Raw genomic sequence first — 18,046 nt, forward strand, 5'->3', positions numbered from 1 at the left:
GCTTAAAATATTAATATATTGAATAAGTTATGGGGCTCATTGCAAGTTCTCGTAGTCATACCATTAAAGTAAAAAATTAGAGAGTTATACTTTAATGGCTTAATTAGTCTATTGGTCCCTTAAAGATATTTTAGGTTTTACAATGGTCCCTTAAAGAAAAAAAGGTCCGGATTGTTCCCTTAAAAAAAAAAGACCCGGATTGGTTCCTTAAAGACATATATTTTTGCCATATTGGTCTTTTCCGTTAAATTTTAACTCCAAATATAACAAAAAATTCCAATGGTTAAAATTTTAAAAATTAATAAGGTTTTTGGTGGACCACTTACACTTAATGACATCCATAATTCATTCTACTAAAACTAATATTTTTTGTAAAAAATTGACGGAAAGTACCAATTGAGAAATATACGTGTCTTTAAGGGACCAATCATGACATTTTTTTTTTTTAAGGGACCATTGTAAAACCTAAAATATCTTTTAGGGACCAAAAGACTAATTAAACCTACTTTATTAGTGATGTGGCAAGTTGAACCCACTCAAAGAACTTAGACCATCTCCAATGGTGTAGTACCTATTAGGTACTCATGGTACTTATTAGGTACTACCATTGGAGCACAACACATTTTAGTACCTAATAGGTACCACTTCTAATATAAGAACTCTTCTCTCTTCTTTTTATGGGACCCACTTTATTTAATATATTCAAAAAAAATTAATTTGGCAATATTATTTTAAAAATTTTAAATTAAATTTCAAATTTTAATGATGTGGAGTTATTGATGGGACCCATTTTAGAACTTTTTAAAAAATACTCCATTGGAGGGGTTGAGTACCTATTAGGTACTATTATTAAAAAAATAATAAATTGATGATGTGTCTATGTGGGACCATTTAAGTACTCAAAAATGAAGTGCTCCATTGTGGATACTCTTATAACGCTGTTGGAGTTGCTCTTATAAGCATTTAGTTTTTTATTTTAATAAATATTCATTTAGTACCACCAAATTCTCAAAGAAAAAGTAAAAAGGTAAAGTAATTTTCTTTTTAGAAAACTCCATTGCATAAGAAAGTTGGGGGTATGCACGTGTGGGGATCCACTTGCATTTTGGTGACATTGTGAATGGTTTTTTGTGCCTATCTTTCTCTCTTTTATATTTGCACGGTTGGTTCACTTCACTCATTATATATATTTTCCTTTTTATCCATTGATATCTCTCTCTTTCTAACTAACTAAAAGTAACTTTTATTAACTTAATCAACACCCCTTTTGAAGAAGACAATATAATTGAACCTATAATTATTCAAAGATGTTGATCATTAATCCAAAGATACATTAAGATAACCACTAACTAAACTAAAAGATTATAAAAGACACCACAAAGATTGTCCTTTTAACGTCAATGTCAGTTTTATTTATCTACTTTATACTTTATTTCCCTTCAAAGCAATTTTTACCTAGTTATTTTTTCCCGCAAAACAAATCTAGCTTACTTTTTTCTTTTTTTTTTGAAATTACAAATCTAGCTTACTTACCAATTATACTTAGTGGTAAAAAACTTAAAGATATTGTAACTTTGAGTACATTGTAATTTTTTTTTTCAAATACAGTCGTAAAATGTATCACTTTAATTTTTTTTTGGAAAAGCAAAGAAAATAATAAATTAAAAAAATAAGTACAAGAAATGCTATGAAACAATACAAGCAAGTCTATCACAATGAAGACTAAAAAAAGCAGATCAAAGTTAGAATTATTAAGCCAAACTAGCCTATTGAAGCACCTAAACAAACAGCCTATGACCACAAAACTTAGTACCATCACAATAGGACAGCTATTCAAGAAATGTATCACTTTAATTAATAGAATTATTAATGTCACTAAAGCAACAATAGCAGCCAAAATGAAAAGATACAGGGGTCGGTCCGGAATTTTTGTAGGCTAATGCAAATATAAAGTGATCCTTTGATGGTGGTTCTGCAAGTGCACAGAATCACAACCAAGTAATAAAGTGATAAGTTATCGTTCTCCACATGGATTGTGCCAAAATTACTAGTTTCGCTTAGGAATTTAGATAGTTTTGCATTCGCTTTGTTGTTTAGAGAGAGTTGCGCGGGTAAAATTAAACTGCAGGAAAGTAAATGACTGAAAAATAAATAAAGTTGCGTGTGTGTCCACGCGGGGTGGTTAAGTGTTTTCAAATCCCTCATTTACTTCTGTTTGGTGGTTAATTCCCTTGTTCCCCTCAATCAGGATTAGTCTTATAAAATAGGTTCAGAAGCACTCGTTCTCTATTTCTATTACAAACTGGTCAGAGCCTAGTTAGGGTTGCCTTACTCTGCTTAAATGTTCTCGCCTAGTCGGTTCCACTTTTTCGTTTAAACTTTGGTTCTGTTACCCTTAAGGCTCAATGTATCGCAAGTTGTCACGTGTGCCTCAAACTAGTCTTATCGTTCTAGACTAAGCTTTAATCCTATACTAAGACCTCATATACTAAATTTAATGGTCTCATGTTCGACCTTAGCACACCGTCCTTCGTTCGGGATAATTAGCTTTGTTTCCTATCCGATATCCACTATCTTCCTTAGATTTTATTCTAATGTTATCAGTATTAAAATAAATATAAAAACCAGACAATAAAAGAGTTTTAATAGGAACAACTGAATTTATACCCAAATTATACAAAACCAAACATTCATAAAGGAGTTCATCGCGACTCCACCTAACCTAGGAAAAATAAATTACAAAGACAATAAAAAAAAGAACCTCATTAGCCTTGGAGTTCCTTGACCCTCTTTGCCTCCTCCTTAGAGTTCTCCTGACTCTCTTTTGAGTATCACTATTGTTGAGTGATTTCTGAATGAATAATAGTGAAGGAGGAATACTCTATTTATAGTTTTTCAGCTAGGTTTGAGTTTTTTCTGCGCGTCCATCGCACCCATCGTGGCCACGATGGCGTGTAATTTTGCCTCATCGTGCAACGATGGATCATATCGTTGGTATGATGGAAGATCTTCTCCAGATTTTCTGTTTTCTTCAACCGCCTTTCATCGTGCCACGATGACAAGTCATCGTAGTACGATGGTAAAGATTTGTTGCAGATTTTCTTCAATTTAAACCGTCTTCTTATCGCGCCACACTAGATCTCATCGTAGGTACGATGGATTGCGCTGTTTATTACGTTTTTGCCCTTTTTTGCTGTTTTTTCCACTTTTCTTGCTTTTGGGCCAAGTAACTTCACTTTTTCAGGTATTTGCTTGATTTTGGGCTTCAATTGCTATTAGAACAACCCTAAATTACTACTAAAAACATCATATAATTGACTGTCATCACCCTTTAATAAATAAAAACGCAATTTTTTTTTTAAAAAAATTATCCTTGATTTCGGTTGCAAATAACATAAAAAAAATATGATAATCCATGTAATTAACGTAAAAAGATTCATAGTCTAATCAATAACGATAAAATATTTTCTAGCTACTTAAAACGAATCATTTTTTGAACATTTTTTGAAACAAATTCATCAATTAAGTAATGTATTAAATTTTGGACCCTTAATTTATTAAGAGTTTTTCTTCTCGCACACTCTGGAACACATGCACGCCCCATGATATTTCAATTTACCCCTCTCGTTACTTAGACAATGAGTGTGTGTAAATTGTGGAAAATTGGAACACCATAGTTCGCATCATACATAGCAAACGATGTGGAATTAGATTTCGCTATCCAAATAACGAACATGTCGACAGTAAAAAAAACTCATACAGTCAAAACTGATTGCCACGTGGCTAAATGTGATTGGCCATGTGTGAGACATTGACAATGCAGCAGCCATTCAAAATTCTTGGAAAATTCTATATAGGGGGGACCAATGTGTGAAAAGTTCACACCAAATCTCTCTTTCTCTCCCTCCATCATTCTTCTGTTAATTTTTTTTTTACTTATTTTTTTTTAAAATTAATTTTAGGCTTAAATGCAGTTTTACCCCCCATATTTTGAAAAATGCGGAATTTTACCCTCCTATTTTATAATTTGTTGGATTTTGCCCCCTACCAAAATTCTGCACAAAATCTGCTTCTGAGCCTCAAGTTCAAAGCTTCGCACAGAACTCAATTTGGATCCATAATTCACAAAAATGATACCGAAACGACCGTAATCGAGTTAGATTTTCACAGAATCAAAACTCCACTAAATTTGGAGTTACAGAGAGAGATTAATTACCGTTTTAGTGAAGATTTGTTCAAATTAATTATCGTATGAAAAAAAAGTAAAGTAATGTAATTATTAATGTAATTATTTTGTCTACTCCTTTAATACTTTTTTTTTTCTTGCATTCATTTTTTTGTCATTTAAGGTGTAACATAACGGGTACTCGTTTGCTTCCTAAAGAACGAATATTCAAGTAGGTCGCTTTCTGGAACGCGAAACAGGGGGTGTTCGATGTGTAGAAAGCGATTTCTTTAGTTGTTTAGTTGTTCGCTTCCTAGACCGAGATATAAGGAGTTGTTCACTTTCTACATGCTTACCTTATGTTAATATTGATTCTCTTGATGATTTCGACCACGAATTAGCAAGAATCAAGCGATTTTGACGAAGTTTGCACCAAATGGGATTTTTGAAGGGTTTTTGAGTATTTTTTCGTTTTTTTTTTTTGTAACTGCAGCAAATAGCAGGAAGAAGGTGAACACGCCTTATATATAAGGCATGTTCGCGTCCTAGGATGCAATTACTAAAGACGTGTTTTGTGTTTTCAAATTTTCCCTTCGGGGGTGGATGATTCTTAACGTTCACATTTTTTGTACACTCGCTCTCTATAATGCAAATAGAGTTCACTTTCCAGTATATGAGAGGGGCATTTCAGTCATTTCAGCAGATGACTGAAGTATTTCAAGGCGTGTGAAAAGTAATTCTCATTTATTAATACTACTACTTGGTAAAAGAGATTATGCATGGGCCTAACAATTGAGTTTTTTTTTTTTTACGCAAAAGAAGTTTGTAGCTTAGAGCTAATCAACCCAAAATATAATAAGAAAGAGTAAATAAAACAAAATGGAGGGGACATAGACCAAAACTCCATCAAGAGTTACAAATTCTGAAACTAGGGATATCTAACCTGTTTCTTCGAAAACTATCTTTTATAAATTCTGGAACCTGATGCCAAAAGGTAAATGAAATATATTAAGTTTTGCACCCTCTAATTTACTAATACTACTACTCTGTAAAAGCAATTCAAAGCCCTCATTTTTAGGAAGTTCGACGCCACAATACATATTACGATCGTAATATTTTTCATGTAATAATTTTCACCACATCATAATACTGTATTTTCTATAGTAATTTTTATTACCGTAAAAAAATAGTAATTTTTTTTTTATATATTTTTAAAATGGTCATGCTAACCGGTGCCCCCAGGACACTGGTTAAGGAAACAAAAAAAAAAGAAAGTTTTGAATAGAAAATAATATTTTTTAAACTTTTGAGAAGTTGACCGCACAAGTTTCAATGTCAAATTACTATTTTTATTTCCTTAACAAGTGTCAAGAACACTGTTTAACATTTTCTTTTTAAAATTATTTTTACAAGTGGTCCAAAAGTAACAAATTATATATCCCTTTTCACTCAAATCGCATCACCGCTTTTTTAAACTATAGGAAAATAAAAGTTACTTTCTAAAACTCAAGTATTTTTTTCTCCCTCTTTAATTTGATTGAACATTTTTTTGGCAATGTATTTTCATATAATATTCATGATGGGTTGTATCTGTTCTAAATTATTTGTTTGACTTTATAGGTTCACTTTCAATAATATATTTTTGGTACAATCACTTTCAATAATAAGAATCGAAGGCAAACAAATAAATGAAAAGGGGAATTATATTATATATATTTTTTTTGACAAAAGGGAATTACCGAATTATATTATATATGTTTCTTTATTCACTTAGCAAAATAATAATTTGTGGGTCCTTTAAGAGGTGGAAGTACCTGATATTTGACAAGATGACCCTCATATGGGATGGTTCTGTATGGTCATGGTCCCACCAGTCAAAAGCTAAACCAACACACCACATGTTCCAATTAACAAGTAGGTGGTGGATCAAATATATATGAGGAGAAAAAAAAAACACTTGGTCATGGAGATTGTTTCAAGGCCATGATTCTCCTTTATGTATTCTCCTTTTGTTGTCCCTAGCTAGAGTAGAGGATAAAATGCACCATTCATTACATGTTTTAAAACAGCTTATCCCCAAAGCTAGATCAACAATCCTTTTTAATGAAAGGTCCAAGGCTATTTAGTAGGATCTTGAATTTCTGTCACTAATCACTATTGATAAATTTCTTTTCTTATATCGTGTATTGTTAATGTGAGTTGGTAAGTTGCATATCAACTATGAATAAAAAAATGTTGAATTTATAGGAAAGGTAATTCATGAATTTAATGTTTTAAACTTTTGGGTGGAGTTGAGATATATCTAGTTGTTCAGGCTCGTTGTTACTCTCGTCACTGCTCTGAACTCCAATTTAAATATCATAATATGAATATAATTAAATATCTTTGGAATTCTTTTGCCACGATTAGTTTGCCTGTGTAGAGCGCGTAAAGCTGATGTGCATTTCAGAGATGTTGGATGTTCGTACAGAAAACGTGGAGTCAAAACAGTGCTGTCTTTGGAGACCATGTTCTTTGTTGCATGTTGTATTGGGTATATGTGTTGGATCTCAAAATCTCTCATGCGTAGTAAACGAAAATGAATTTCTCGATTTCAATCTATAAAACTTGATTTCAAAACGTGTGTTACGAACTTAAGTGTTTTCGGAAGTTAACCTCCGAAGTTAATTTAATTTCGAATTGTAAAATGTAAACGTCTCTGGTCCCAAATTTAGAGGTATTTTGGAATTTTTGGGAGTCTGGGAACAACTAGGGGGACCAAAGAGTACAATTCAATAGAGGATTAAATAGGCAGGCCCGATGGGTTGGACTTATTTTACCTGCCCTAGTGAATTTTTAAATTTTTAGAAGAGTTGTACTTCTCGCACCCCCTGGTATACATGCGCGCCCCCCTGATATTCCGAATTTACCCCTATCGCTACTTAGAAAGCGAGTGTGTAAATAGCAAAAAATGGGGGAAAAAAAGTTCGCTTTCTAGATAGCAAACTGCAAACTGAGTTCGCTTTTTAGGATGCGAACCATATAAAAATCAATTTTTTTGTCCTCTTCACAGCGCAACGTTTGCGCCCCCTAGAATAAAAAAAAAAAGTTCGCATTCTAGATATCAAACTACAGCTGAGTTTGCTTTCCAGAATGCAAACTCTTTTTTTCATGATTTTTTTTCATTCGAGGGGGTGCATACGTTGGGTTTAAGCTAAAAATATTGCTACTCACTACTTAAAGTGCGAAAAAGTGTTCACTTCCTAAAAAGCGAGAATTAGTTTGGTCATTTCAGGGGATGACCGAGGATTTTAGGATGCTCGAAAAGTACGATTCTTTTAAGAAAATAATAGGCCCAAAGGCCCAACCTAAAGTTGTGGAAAAATAAGTTTCAAGAAAAACCACTAAAGAGAAAGAAAAGTGCGAACAAAGTCTAATTATTGTCGGAAAAATTTCATTCCATCCTAACATTTAACCCATCACCCCTATAAACTATCAAATATTACTATCATTTTACCTTTTATTATTTGACTTCACTCCTATAATTTTTTTTTTAATAATTAGCCAAAGTTACAAACCTGAAAACTTAGAAAAATTAGCCACAGAAGCATACACTACACCAAAAAAGGGCTTTAATAGCACTTATTTTGGTCTTTAATAGCACTTAAAAGCGCTATTAATGTTGGCGCTATTATAGGTATGTACTTATAATAACACTTTAAAAAGCGCTATCATATACTACTTCAGCGCTGTTACAACAGGCTTTTTAAACATGTTTTAATGGCGCCTTTTAAGAAAGCGCTATTATAGGGCTGGTATTTAATAGCGCCCGAACATAAAGCGCTGTAGTATCTTTCGAAATAAACAAGATTTGATAGCGCCCGCACCGAAAAGCGCTATTATAGGTCAGATCTTTAATAGCGGTGTTTAAAAAGGTGCTATTATAATTCTTCAATTGTATTTTGTTTTTTATAATTCTGCTAACGTAAACATACATTCAGAGGTTATTTTAACTCAATACTATACATATTCATTCTTCTCATAATGCAAATATGAACAGAACATGTATCAAAAGAAAATACATTCAATTTTCAACACCGAATAATAATTTCATTGCATATAACATGATCAATCAATCATTTGTATTGATCCAAAAACTAGTTATACACATCTCATAAACAATTCATAAACAATATATAATGATCGGTCCTATCTATATATACACGACATTACAACTCAACATAACTAACAGCAAAAACGCAAAGCCGCCACACATAGCAAGAGGACAAAAGCAGCCGCAAACACCACTAGAAAAACACCCTGCCAGGGGACTTACAAGTGATCCAACATCAAGGGCTAAAACCGTCAGCTAAATATCTAGAAACAGGGGAGCAGAGACAAATCTTGAAACATGTTAAAAACCAGAAAGAAAAAAAAAAAGCATTAATAGGACATACATAAGCACTTAATTCACTTTCTTCATTTTTCTTATATTTAATTGTACCATGAGAACCTTGTTTTGCTCAAAAATATATTTCATTTGTTCAAAGTTCAAACATGTGATAACATATGATAAATTTGATCCTAAGGCTAGACAACAGTCCATCATGTAACATAATAACACAAATATACTAAAATATAAGAACATGTAGTCATTCCTGGGACTATATTTCTAATCAATTCTTGGTAGTAAAAACTAAATAAAATCTAGTGTTACTTGAACTCTGTCCTTGTTACTTGAACTCTTGCTGATACATAAGATCTAAAGGAACATACTTTATCTTTGTCTTTGCACACTATATCTATTTAATTTTTCCCTAACACAATTCTCATCCCAGCAATATTTTGTACAACTGCTGGAAGCGTGTATATTCAAAGTTCAGATATCACATGTTTCTTTTAATGAGTATTTTAATCTCCACCTTTTATTTTAATCCAAAGGCTAATAATATTCAACCCTCTCACTTGAATGACTACAAAACTCATATGAACTGTTTTATTACTTAGTCAAAGACAATAGCCATTCTATATGAACCCATATGAATATTACAACGGACAAATCGCAAACTTAATATTACACAGATTTTGAGTATGTCAGCTTACTTAATGCCGTCGATGAGGAAGACAAACTAATTGTCTATTGTAATGTAAGTAGACATCATGGGTGAATTAGCTCTTTTGAAAATTAAACACTTACATGTTCAACACCAGAAGCTCTTATAGCAGAATAGATTTGCAAAACTTCGTCAAAAGCTTTCTTATATGTCCTCCATACATATGGTCCAATCTATGAACATTAACCCAACAAAAAAGTCAACTACCTATCTTCTCGACATATATTTATATATTTACTGCAATCATTAAACATAGAGATATCATCGAACCTTCAAGTGTGTCTAAATTGAACTTATAGAGCAGCAGTGAAAGCAATTGCCTAAAACATGAATATCTCTATTCCTAAGTTTTAACCCAGAGCTTTATCAAATTTTTTTCACAAAAGTAAATCTAAGATCTAATCAGAGTAAGAGTATGAAAGGAAGAGCTAGAAGTCAGTCCATAAAATGATTAGGAATGGATAAAATGGGGATGGATTTATCTCAAAGTAAAATGTCATATGACCTATAAGGCTAGTAGCTAAAAGTCAAGACATTTAGATGACTTTGTCAAATGATATACAAGCCAATAAAATTGCAAACTCATAGCCAATGTTAAATAAAGAACTACTAGTCACACAAGAAATTACTACTCATTTCAAAAGGCCTAAAACCATTAAATAAGGTACTATAACCTGCTATCCAAACTAAGTTTCATTAATCAATTCATAAACTAAACAAACAATAACGTAAAAACATAAACATTACAATAAGGTTTCTTAATCAACCAATCTCATTTGATACAACACTTTGTACCCTTAGTCAATCTTTTATCAACTATCAAACAAGTCAATCATGCAAGATCTGTTGTAGCCACATCAAACAGAAGAATGCAGTAAAAACAAGGGAATGAAGACAAATAATATAATAAGGCAGTAAAAGCCAAAGGAAAAAAAAAGAGAAAGAATATCTATGGACAATGCATCATGAAACAAAACTTACAGGTTTCGAGGAACAATGTAAGCTTATTACAATGGCCTATATTTCAATTTCAAAGTCACACCATAATAACCCTTTCAAATGCACCAACTAGTATATCCTGTAAAGAAACAGGAATTGCCTCTTGATATAGAAAAGATGTAGAAAAAGGGTGTGAGTGCAACCGAGGTGTTGAGAGCAAGAAATTATTAAAACATTAACAATTAACAATTCCATACAGTTTGAATCAATGAAATTAAAATAAAAATTAAAACTGAAACCAGGCTTGAAATTGAAAGTTCCCCCTGTCTATGCTGGAATCAAGCTTAGGGAGTGATTCCTTCTGTTTAATGTTTAAAATTAAAACTGAAACCAGGCTTGAAATTGAAAGTTCCCCCTGTCTTTGCCGAAATCAAAATAATCTAATAATTTTTGTAAATACTAATAATAATCAAATAAAAATTAACAATAACAATACAACCGTCAGTTATTACACAGTGTATCAATCAAATCAATGACTGACCTTGTACAGGTCCAGGGGCGAAAAGTATAGAAAATGTGGAGATATAACGGTTGTTACATTGAGAATTTCCCTTCGAGGTATATTGATTCTCGACCTTTCTTGCAATAACCTGAAACACACATAAAAGAAGTATAAGAAGGAGGTGAGAACAACAAAGGTGTTGAGAGCAAGAAATTAGGGTTCGATAGTGAGGTGTTGGTTTGAGAGAGAAATCACGAGATTTAGGGTTCAACGGAGATGGAGGTTAAACAAGAGTGTAACGATTTAGGGTTTGATGAGATTTTGCTGTGAGAGTGGAGGAACAATGGAGAAGAGGAGCGATGGGACTATGGAGAAGGGTAGAAGGAACGATGTAGGTGAGTAGAAGAACAATGGGGAATGTTTTTAGTTTTTTAATTTTTATTCATCAACCAATGGGTCAATGGTTCGACACCCACCAACCACAAATTATTTTTTATTTATTTCATTAACCATAGCGCTTATATCAAAAGTGCTATTATAGGGTATCAACTTTGATAGCGCTTTCTCGAAAGTGCTATTAAAGAGTTCGCGTTTTTAACTTTTAATAGCTCCTTTTACAAAAGCGTTATAATAGTATACCTGAGTTCAAGGTTTTAATAGCGTTTACTACAAAAAGCGCTGTTATAAGGGCTCCGTGTTATGTTTTAATAGCGCTTGTTAAATAAGCGCTATTAAATATGCGCTATTAAAGCTCAATTTTGTAGTAGTGATATTTTTCAACTTTAACAATCATAATCTAGTCTAGAACTAAAAGAATAACAAACCGAAACAGTCTGCAAATAATTTGCAGTAAGTTTACCAACAATTTAACAGTAGGCTCCGTAGCTACATCGAAGAATCTGAGAATTTTTTTTGTTTACGGATGCAGAATTATTTTTCAAATTTTCATTCATTACACATATCTATTTGATGATTTGTTCCGAAATTTGTATTCAAGGAAAAAAAAAATCGGAAAACGCGTTTCGAAGGGATGAGAATTTTCAAGAGATTACTCGTCCTAATTTTCTCTACATACATACTCCTATAATTTAGCGTTTGTTTCAATGATTCTCAATAGTAATTCATACTAAATGAGTAGGAAATGGTCCACGTGAACTTGGTTGGAACATTGTTATATACAGACGCTGAGATTCGAACCCTGAACTTACATTTATTCAAGTGTCTTTGCGGCTACCAACTAAATTAAATTGTATGGTAAGACTTGTATGTAAACCATAGTTCACTTGAATTTTATTTTTTACTTATGTAACACATCTAATTTGTGGTGTGGCCATGTAACTACTCCCTCCGTCTCAAAATAATTGTCACAATTTGACCGTGTGCATTATTCATATAAGCTACTTTGACCATATTGTTTTTACTAATGTTTAAAAATAAATATTAGTATATGGGATTTGATAGATTTGTCTCAATGAGTACTATCAAAATATCAGTTTTCATAATTTTTAATAATACACAACAAAAAAATATTCATGATCAAAATTATGCATCAGCAAGTATACAGTAGTAAAATGTGATAATTATTTTAAGATGGAAGGAGTATTTTTTTCCGATTACTACATTGTCAATTTCTCTTGTGAGAAAATTAATATTAACCTACTCGTATGAAGCATGTCCTATATGGCCCAGAATTAGGTTTTACATACTTGTAAAGTGACCCCTTATCTTAAAATTGTCTCCTACCAATCATCAAAAGCATCCATCCAATCCACCGATTGGTTAGTTATCTTCAGAAAACTCATTTAATCCACCGTATTCTCTAGTACTAACGTACATAAACTGTTATTTTTTAACCAACCCATTTTGTTTTAAGTTAAATTTGTACACTTTTTTGACCTATGGCTGTTCCCTACCATTAGTGGCCTTAAATGTTCTCTTTCTTTACCTACTCTGTTTATTACTGCATCTGTATATTTGACTATGTATGTTGTATCAGGAATAAAACTGGTTGACTTCGACAATAAGACTCTAGAGTTGACACACCGAACTACCGAACTAAACCGAAACTAATTGAATTCATTTAGGAGTCGACGATCTAAATCTATGTTTCAAACATAGTTCATTAACCATAACTGAACTACAAATAACTATACCGAACCGTTAAGAATTGAATTTTACATGTTAGTATCAAAGTTCAATTTAAGTCCTTGATAAGAATTGAATTTTACATGTTAGGATCAAAGTTCAATTTAAGTCCCTGAAAAAATCAATCAGGCAATTTAGTCCCTACCTTGTTTTCATTTTTTTACCATATTTATCTTTTATGAAAGGAAAAGAAAGTTAATAGAAGAGAAAAAAAAATTAGATACTATCATTTAGTTGTTTGATATGAATGATAATAAAAAGACATTTATTTCCGGAACCATTATAAATCAAATGTAGTCTTCTCTACCAAAAAAAAAATCAAATGTAGTCTTAATTTTTCTATTCTTAATAATAATAGGAAAAATAGTGTCAAAAAAGTAACAAAAATGGAAATAGAAATTATTTAGTGGATCACATACACTATCCAAACAACATTACCAAGTTCAAATTCAATCCAAGTACAAAACCACAAAATACAAAATCCTATTAAGCAACACACACCTAATTAAACAATAACATCATAGTTTTTTTATAAGAATAATCAAGCTAGAAGGATGAATCCTTTCAACAATCTAATAGTAGAAATTCCAAATTTCCTCACTACCAAACCTTTTATTGCAACAAACTCTAGTAGTTTAAATTATAATTCCATAAGAAATTCCTTATCTTGCTCCAACCTTCCCATGGCCTCAGGCTCCAATGTTAGCTCAACATCAATGCTCCTACCTCCACTCTTGCCAGGATACAAATAAATCATTCCATCAAATTTGTTATTAGTCCCACTCCTCACAATCTCTGGTGTTCCCCATCCAAAATCAATGTCATAAACCTTAAACCTTGGTGAACTTCCAACTGCCACACAATTCACTCCAGCATCTTTGAATTGAAAAATCTTGGGTTCACTCTCCCACTCATTGTTACGTCCATCAATAGCATTAGCATCATGAGATTCAATTGCCTTTTGGATCAAAGAAGCGCCAAATTGTGGCGGGTGAGCTGACAAAAGTCCGGCGGCGGTGACAGTGAATATGGCTTGAATTAGGTTACCGAAGTACGCCTCTGGCATTGGTGGGTCCACTCGTTTTCGGCAGTCAGCAAAGACGGTGTATACTGTATATTCTTCGGGTTTTAGGTCACGTGCAAGGGTCACATGACGCCAAATATGAGCGGAGAGAGACTGGAATGTTGAGAATGGTTTTGAACCGTCTGATGGAAGAGTTTGGTTGACTGTTGACTTGATTTTGTCGATGGCTGACTCAGAAAATTTGAAGATCTTTTCCCTAAGTACAGGCTTTGCCCCGCCATTGGCTGATGGTGGTAGGCCTTCAGGCTCAGGCTTTGCCTCACCATTGGCCGATGGGGGAGGGCCTTCGGGCTCGAGCTTTGCCTCGCCATTGGTTGATGGGCTTTTGGGCTCGGGTAGGGAGAGGTCAAGCTTTACCCGTGTGTTTCGGGACTTGGTCCGTTCTAGGAATGGTCGGGGTGTTGTGGGGGGTGCACTGCTGCATTCCTCGGCCCATGAAGTCATGAAGTGCCATGTGGAAGTTCCATCAACAACAGCATGGTTAAAAGCCAAGCCCATTGCCAGCCCATCTTTGAGCTTTGTTAACTGTGAAAAGTCAAGATTGCAATCAAATTATAAATCATGAAAAATGAAAAAGAAGAAATCACAAAAACGAGGAAAGAAAAGAATGTGATTAATGATTATGACAACTATAAGTGGAGGTCGTATAGAATGTGAAGACTCTTCCAACAACATTGGCAGCTATTTAATAACACACTCGTTTGTCAACTAAATTTGACAACCAAGTACACTTGTGTCCCTATAATCAAACATAATGTTGGTTAACTATTTTTATATTAAAAAAAAAAATTAGTTTCTTACATTATTAAATTAATTAATTTTACATTATATATTATTATTCTATACTATTAATTTAGCAACTTGTGACAAATAATGGTCAATAATGTTGGTTAACTATACATTATATATTACTTGCTAAATTACATTATTATATTACTTAATTTTCGGAAAATAAAAGACATGACTCATAGAGAAGGTGAGTGGTAAGGATTTTGAGCCTTTAAAAAAAAAAGTTTCGATAATTAAGAGTTAAAATTAAGGTAAGTAAAGTCTGATAAAAAATTATTTCCCTAAAAAACAGAACTTGAACTCTTCCGCACAATTTATCATATAAAAACTCATTAACCACTCGAGCCGAAGGTTCACATGTCTCTTATTCTAGATAAGCATTTACCATTGAAAATAAATGACACATGCATACTTGGAGGATGGGGTGTGGGGTGCTGTTTATCTTATCCCTTTGTTTTTTCTTGGCTGATAGTTATAAGTCATTTATGAATTACAACTTATCAAACTTTTACTCCAACTATTACTTGGGGTTTTTCAAGTAAAATAGTACATGCTCTACATCTCATTAGTCCCAAGTCCTAACTAATGATATTTCTTTAATGACAATTAATATAGGACAAAAACAGGACTTACAAAAACAGAGCAAATCCTTAAACCTCTTTTCAGTTAGATTAAATCTGATACAAATTTTACAGTATATTCTTTCAAAGACATTTTTTTCTTCAACTTTAGTTGTTAAAAATAAAAAAGAACTCTTCAACTTGAGACTTTAGAGAAGGAAAATAAAATGAATTTATATCTCTTAACAAGTGTGCTGATAACTTTGTGATCAAGACATGGATATCACATGCAAATTTGCATAAAACTTTATTTTGTGAGATACCAAAACCAAGTAAGCGCAATTAATTGTCTTAATCAACAGTCACAAAAATTTAAGCTATCCTCAAATCATGCATTGATCTAGAGAGTTTAAGTTTTCAAATTTCATTATTTTTTTTATGAGTTGAAAACAAATCTGATATCCAAAATTTCACACCACTCGCGCAAACTGTGCACCAATCAATTGGCTAGATAAAATACATTATTTACACTTCTTAAAAAAAAAAATGACATCAGAACATCCACAATCGAGCTCACCTATAAAGATGTCTCAGTGATTTATGTTATAGTTTATTTAATAGAAAATGTTAAAGCGCGAAAAAAATTAGCTCAATAGATAGACAAGCATTTATCATTCACCAAAAAAATAGGCTTGCATACTTGGCTGTAATGATGTCCTATTTTCTTATCATTTTTTTTGGTTGAAATTTATGACACATTTATGAATTACAACTAGTTTTTTTTAGCACAATTTAGAGCATTTATTTGGTACAAGAATCACAACTAATTAAACATTAAAGTAAGTCTAAAATACACAAGATCTGATGATGCCTTTTACAAGTTTGTTGTATGTGTTTCTCAACTTCAGTAAATATCTAGATGCCTTAATCAAAATATAAGGTAAAAATAGTGTTATAATGAATTGCTTCTTCAAATGCTTCAATGGGAATTTGGCAAAAGTCACAATTAACAAACTTTTCAAGCATGCTTTAAAAAAAAAAAAACTTTTCAAGCTAAAATGTACTTGCTCTTCATCTCATTTTTATTTTTATTTTTTACATTTTCTCAATCTGCCCCCTAAATGCGGAGTAACCGGAAACACGTTTTTAGTAATGTATTTTTAAGTGTATTTTGATAAATTTGAACATATAAAGAGGCAGATTGAAAAACTGTCTATTTTTTTAATAATAGTCTTTTCATCTCATTTATAACGGAACAAAGAAAAACATAGCAAATCTCTATATTTATAGAAGTTTCGTATGGGATGTAGACATTCAAAAACATCTTTTAAATTAGATATCATACGAATTATATAAATTGTTTCCTATTTTTTGGTTGCCCTTACTATTTTGCGATTTCGACCCTTAAACTTTAATAACAAATTAATAGTATGAAATAAAAATTTGTTAGTTATGCACTAATACTTCTATTTTTAGGACCAAAGTTTTGACTCCCTACCCACAAATTCACTATAAGTGTTCAATAGAGCCACAACCATCACCATTGAGGCCACCCCTTTTATGACTTAGTATTAATTAGTGCATGTTTAACATCACATTAAGTTTATCAAAATTAGGGACATTTTTAACCAAAATATTGGGCTCAAGGGGTTAATAAGCTCTTCTAGGACAGATCATTCGGGAGAACCTGAATTCGATTTCTGGTGGAAATAATTATTGGCCGGTGGGACATTTTGCTAAAGCTAAAGAGTATTACCATTAGTAGTATTCTTTACACATTTCATTAACAAGTTAAATGTTGACCCATTAGGCTATGATTTCAACTATTTAAAAGAGCGATAATATTTAGTTAAAGACAAATTATAAGAAAAATATATATGTAGAATGGAAAAAGTGAAAAATAATAAAGCAAAAATAAATAAAATCAACAAAAATAATCATATTTTAACAAACTAAATTACCTGAACAGCCAACAAAGGTCTATGCATGCCTTCCAAATTCAAGATTCCACTATAAGGAATCAATTCTTTCAAAATGGCACTACCTTCAGCAACAGTTAGATCTTCAACACTAATCTCATTAGCAACAGCTTCAATAACTTCAACACCAACCATGTCATCATCATATTCAACAAAAAACACACCCTCTTCATCTTTTCCTAATTTTCCAGCTAGTTGATGAAACTCTTTCAAAACCACACTAAGCCCATTTTTGAGTTTCTCAACATTTTCTTCAAAGTTTCCTCCTTTGTATAAAATTATTTTTTGGTTGTAATAAAAAGCTAAGTAAGGTAGATCAAATGTGACCAATTGACACTCTTTTTTCCCTATTTTTCCCTCAGGTTTCACATAGCTTTTTCTAGTGATTTTCAGATTTAGTGATTCTTCTTTCTTGACAACTTCACTTGACATTTTGATTAAAGGAAATTTTGAGAAGAATTTATTTATTTATTTATTGTTTGAATTTATTTGATGTGTGTGTGAGATGTGTGAGTTTTGAGGATTTTTATAGACAAGTGTTGTTGAGGTGCATTTAAGGAATTCATGGAAGCGGTTGTGACCAATTAATAGCCCTTACTAGCTAGCTATGTTGGTTTGGTTAGAGGTAATTATAGATGCGGCAATTGTTTGGTCAAAATAACCAAGACTTTCTTAGTGACAAAATGTAACAAGTCCAACTTAGGGAGAATTTGTGTAGAAATATTCTTTAGTGGAAAATATACTTAATCAGTTAGATTTTCTCTCATATTCAAATTTAATGTGGTTATGT

General features: G+C 32.3%; 1 protein-coding gene and 1 long non-coding RNA gene across 3 annotated transcripts; both read right to left on the bottom strand.

The window, feature by feature from the left end:
• Positions 1–8,454: 8,454 nt before the first annotated feature.
• On the bottom strand, positions 8,455–11,109 carry LOC123906130. 2 transcript variants are annotated; one of them, XR_006808768.1, is made up of 4 exons: positions 10,739–11,109; positions 10,240–10,336; positions 9,342–9,431; positions 8,455–8,521 (listed from the first exon to the last, which is right to left on the bottom strand). It is a non-coding gene; the product is annotated as an uncharacterized LOC123906130 (long non-coding RNA). The 2 variants fall into 2 exon arrangements; XR_006808767.1 differs by lacking the exon at positions 8,455–8,521 and having other exon boundaries at positions 8,752–9,431.
• Positions 11,110–13,222: 2,113 nt separating this feature from the next.
• LOC123906131 (BAHD acyltransferase DCR-like) lies at positions 13,223–17,775 on the bottom strand. Its single transcript, XM_045955985.1, has 2 exons — positions 17,239–17,775; positions 13,223–14,453 (listed from the first exon to the last, which is right to left on the bottom strand). The coding sequence occupies exons 1-2, from the start codon at positions 17,686–17,688 to the stop codon at positions 13,485–13,487; spliced, it is 1,419 nt and encodes a 472-aa protein (XP_045811941.1). The 5' UTR covers positions 17,689–17,775; the 3' UTR covers positions 13,223–13,484.
• Between the last annotated feature and the right edge of the window lie 271 nt (positions 17,776–18,046).

This window comes from Trifolium pratense, linkage group LG2 (genome assembly GCF_020283565.1).
Source record: "Trifolium pratense cultivar HEN17-A07 linkage group LG2, ARS_RC_1.1, whole genome shotgun sequence".
Classification (NCBI taxonomy): Eukaryota; Viridiplantae; Streptophyta; class Magnoliopsida; order Fabales; family Fabaceae; genus Trifolium; species Trifolium pratense.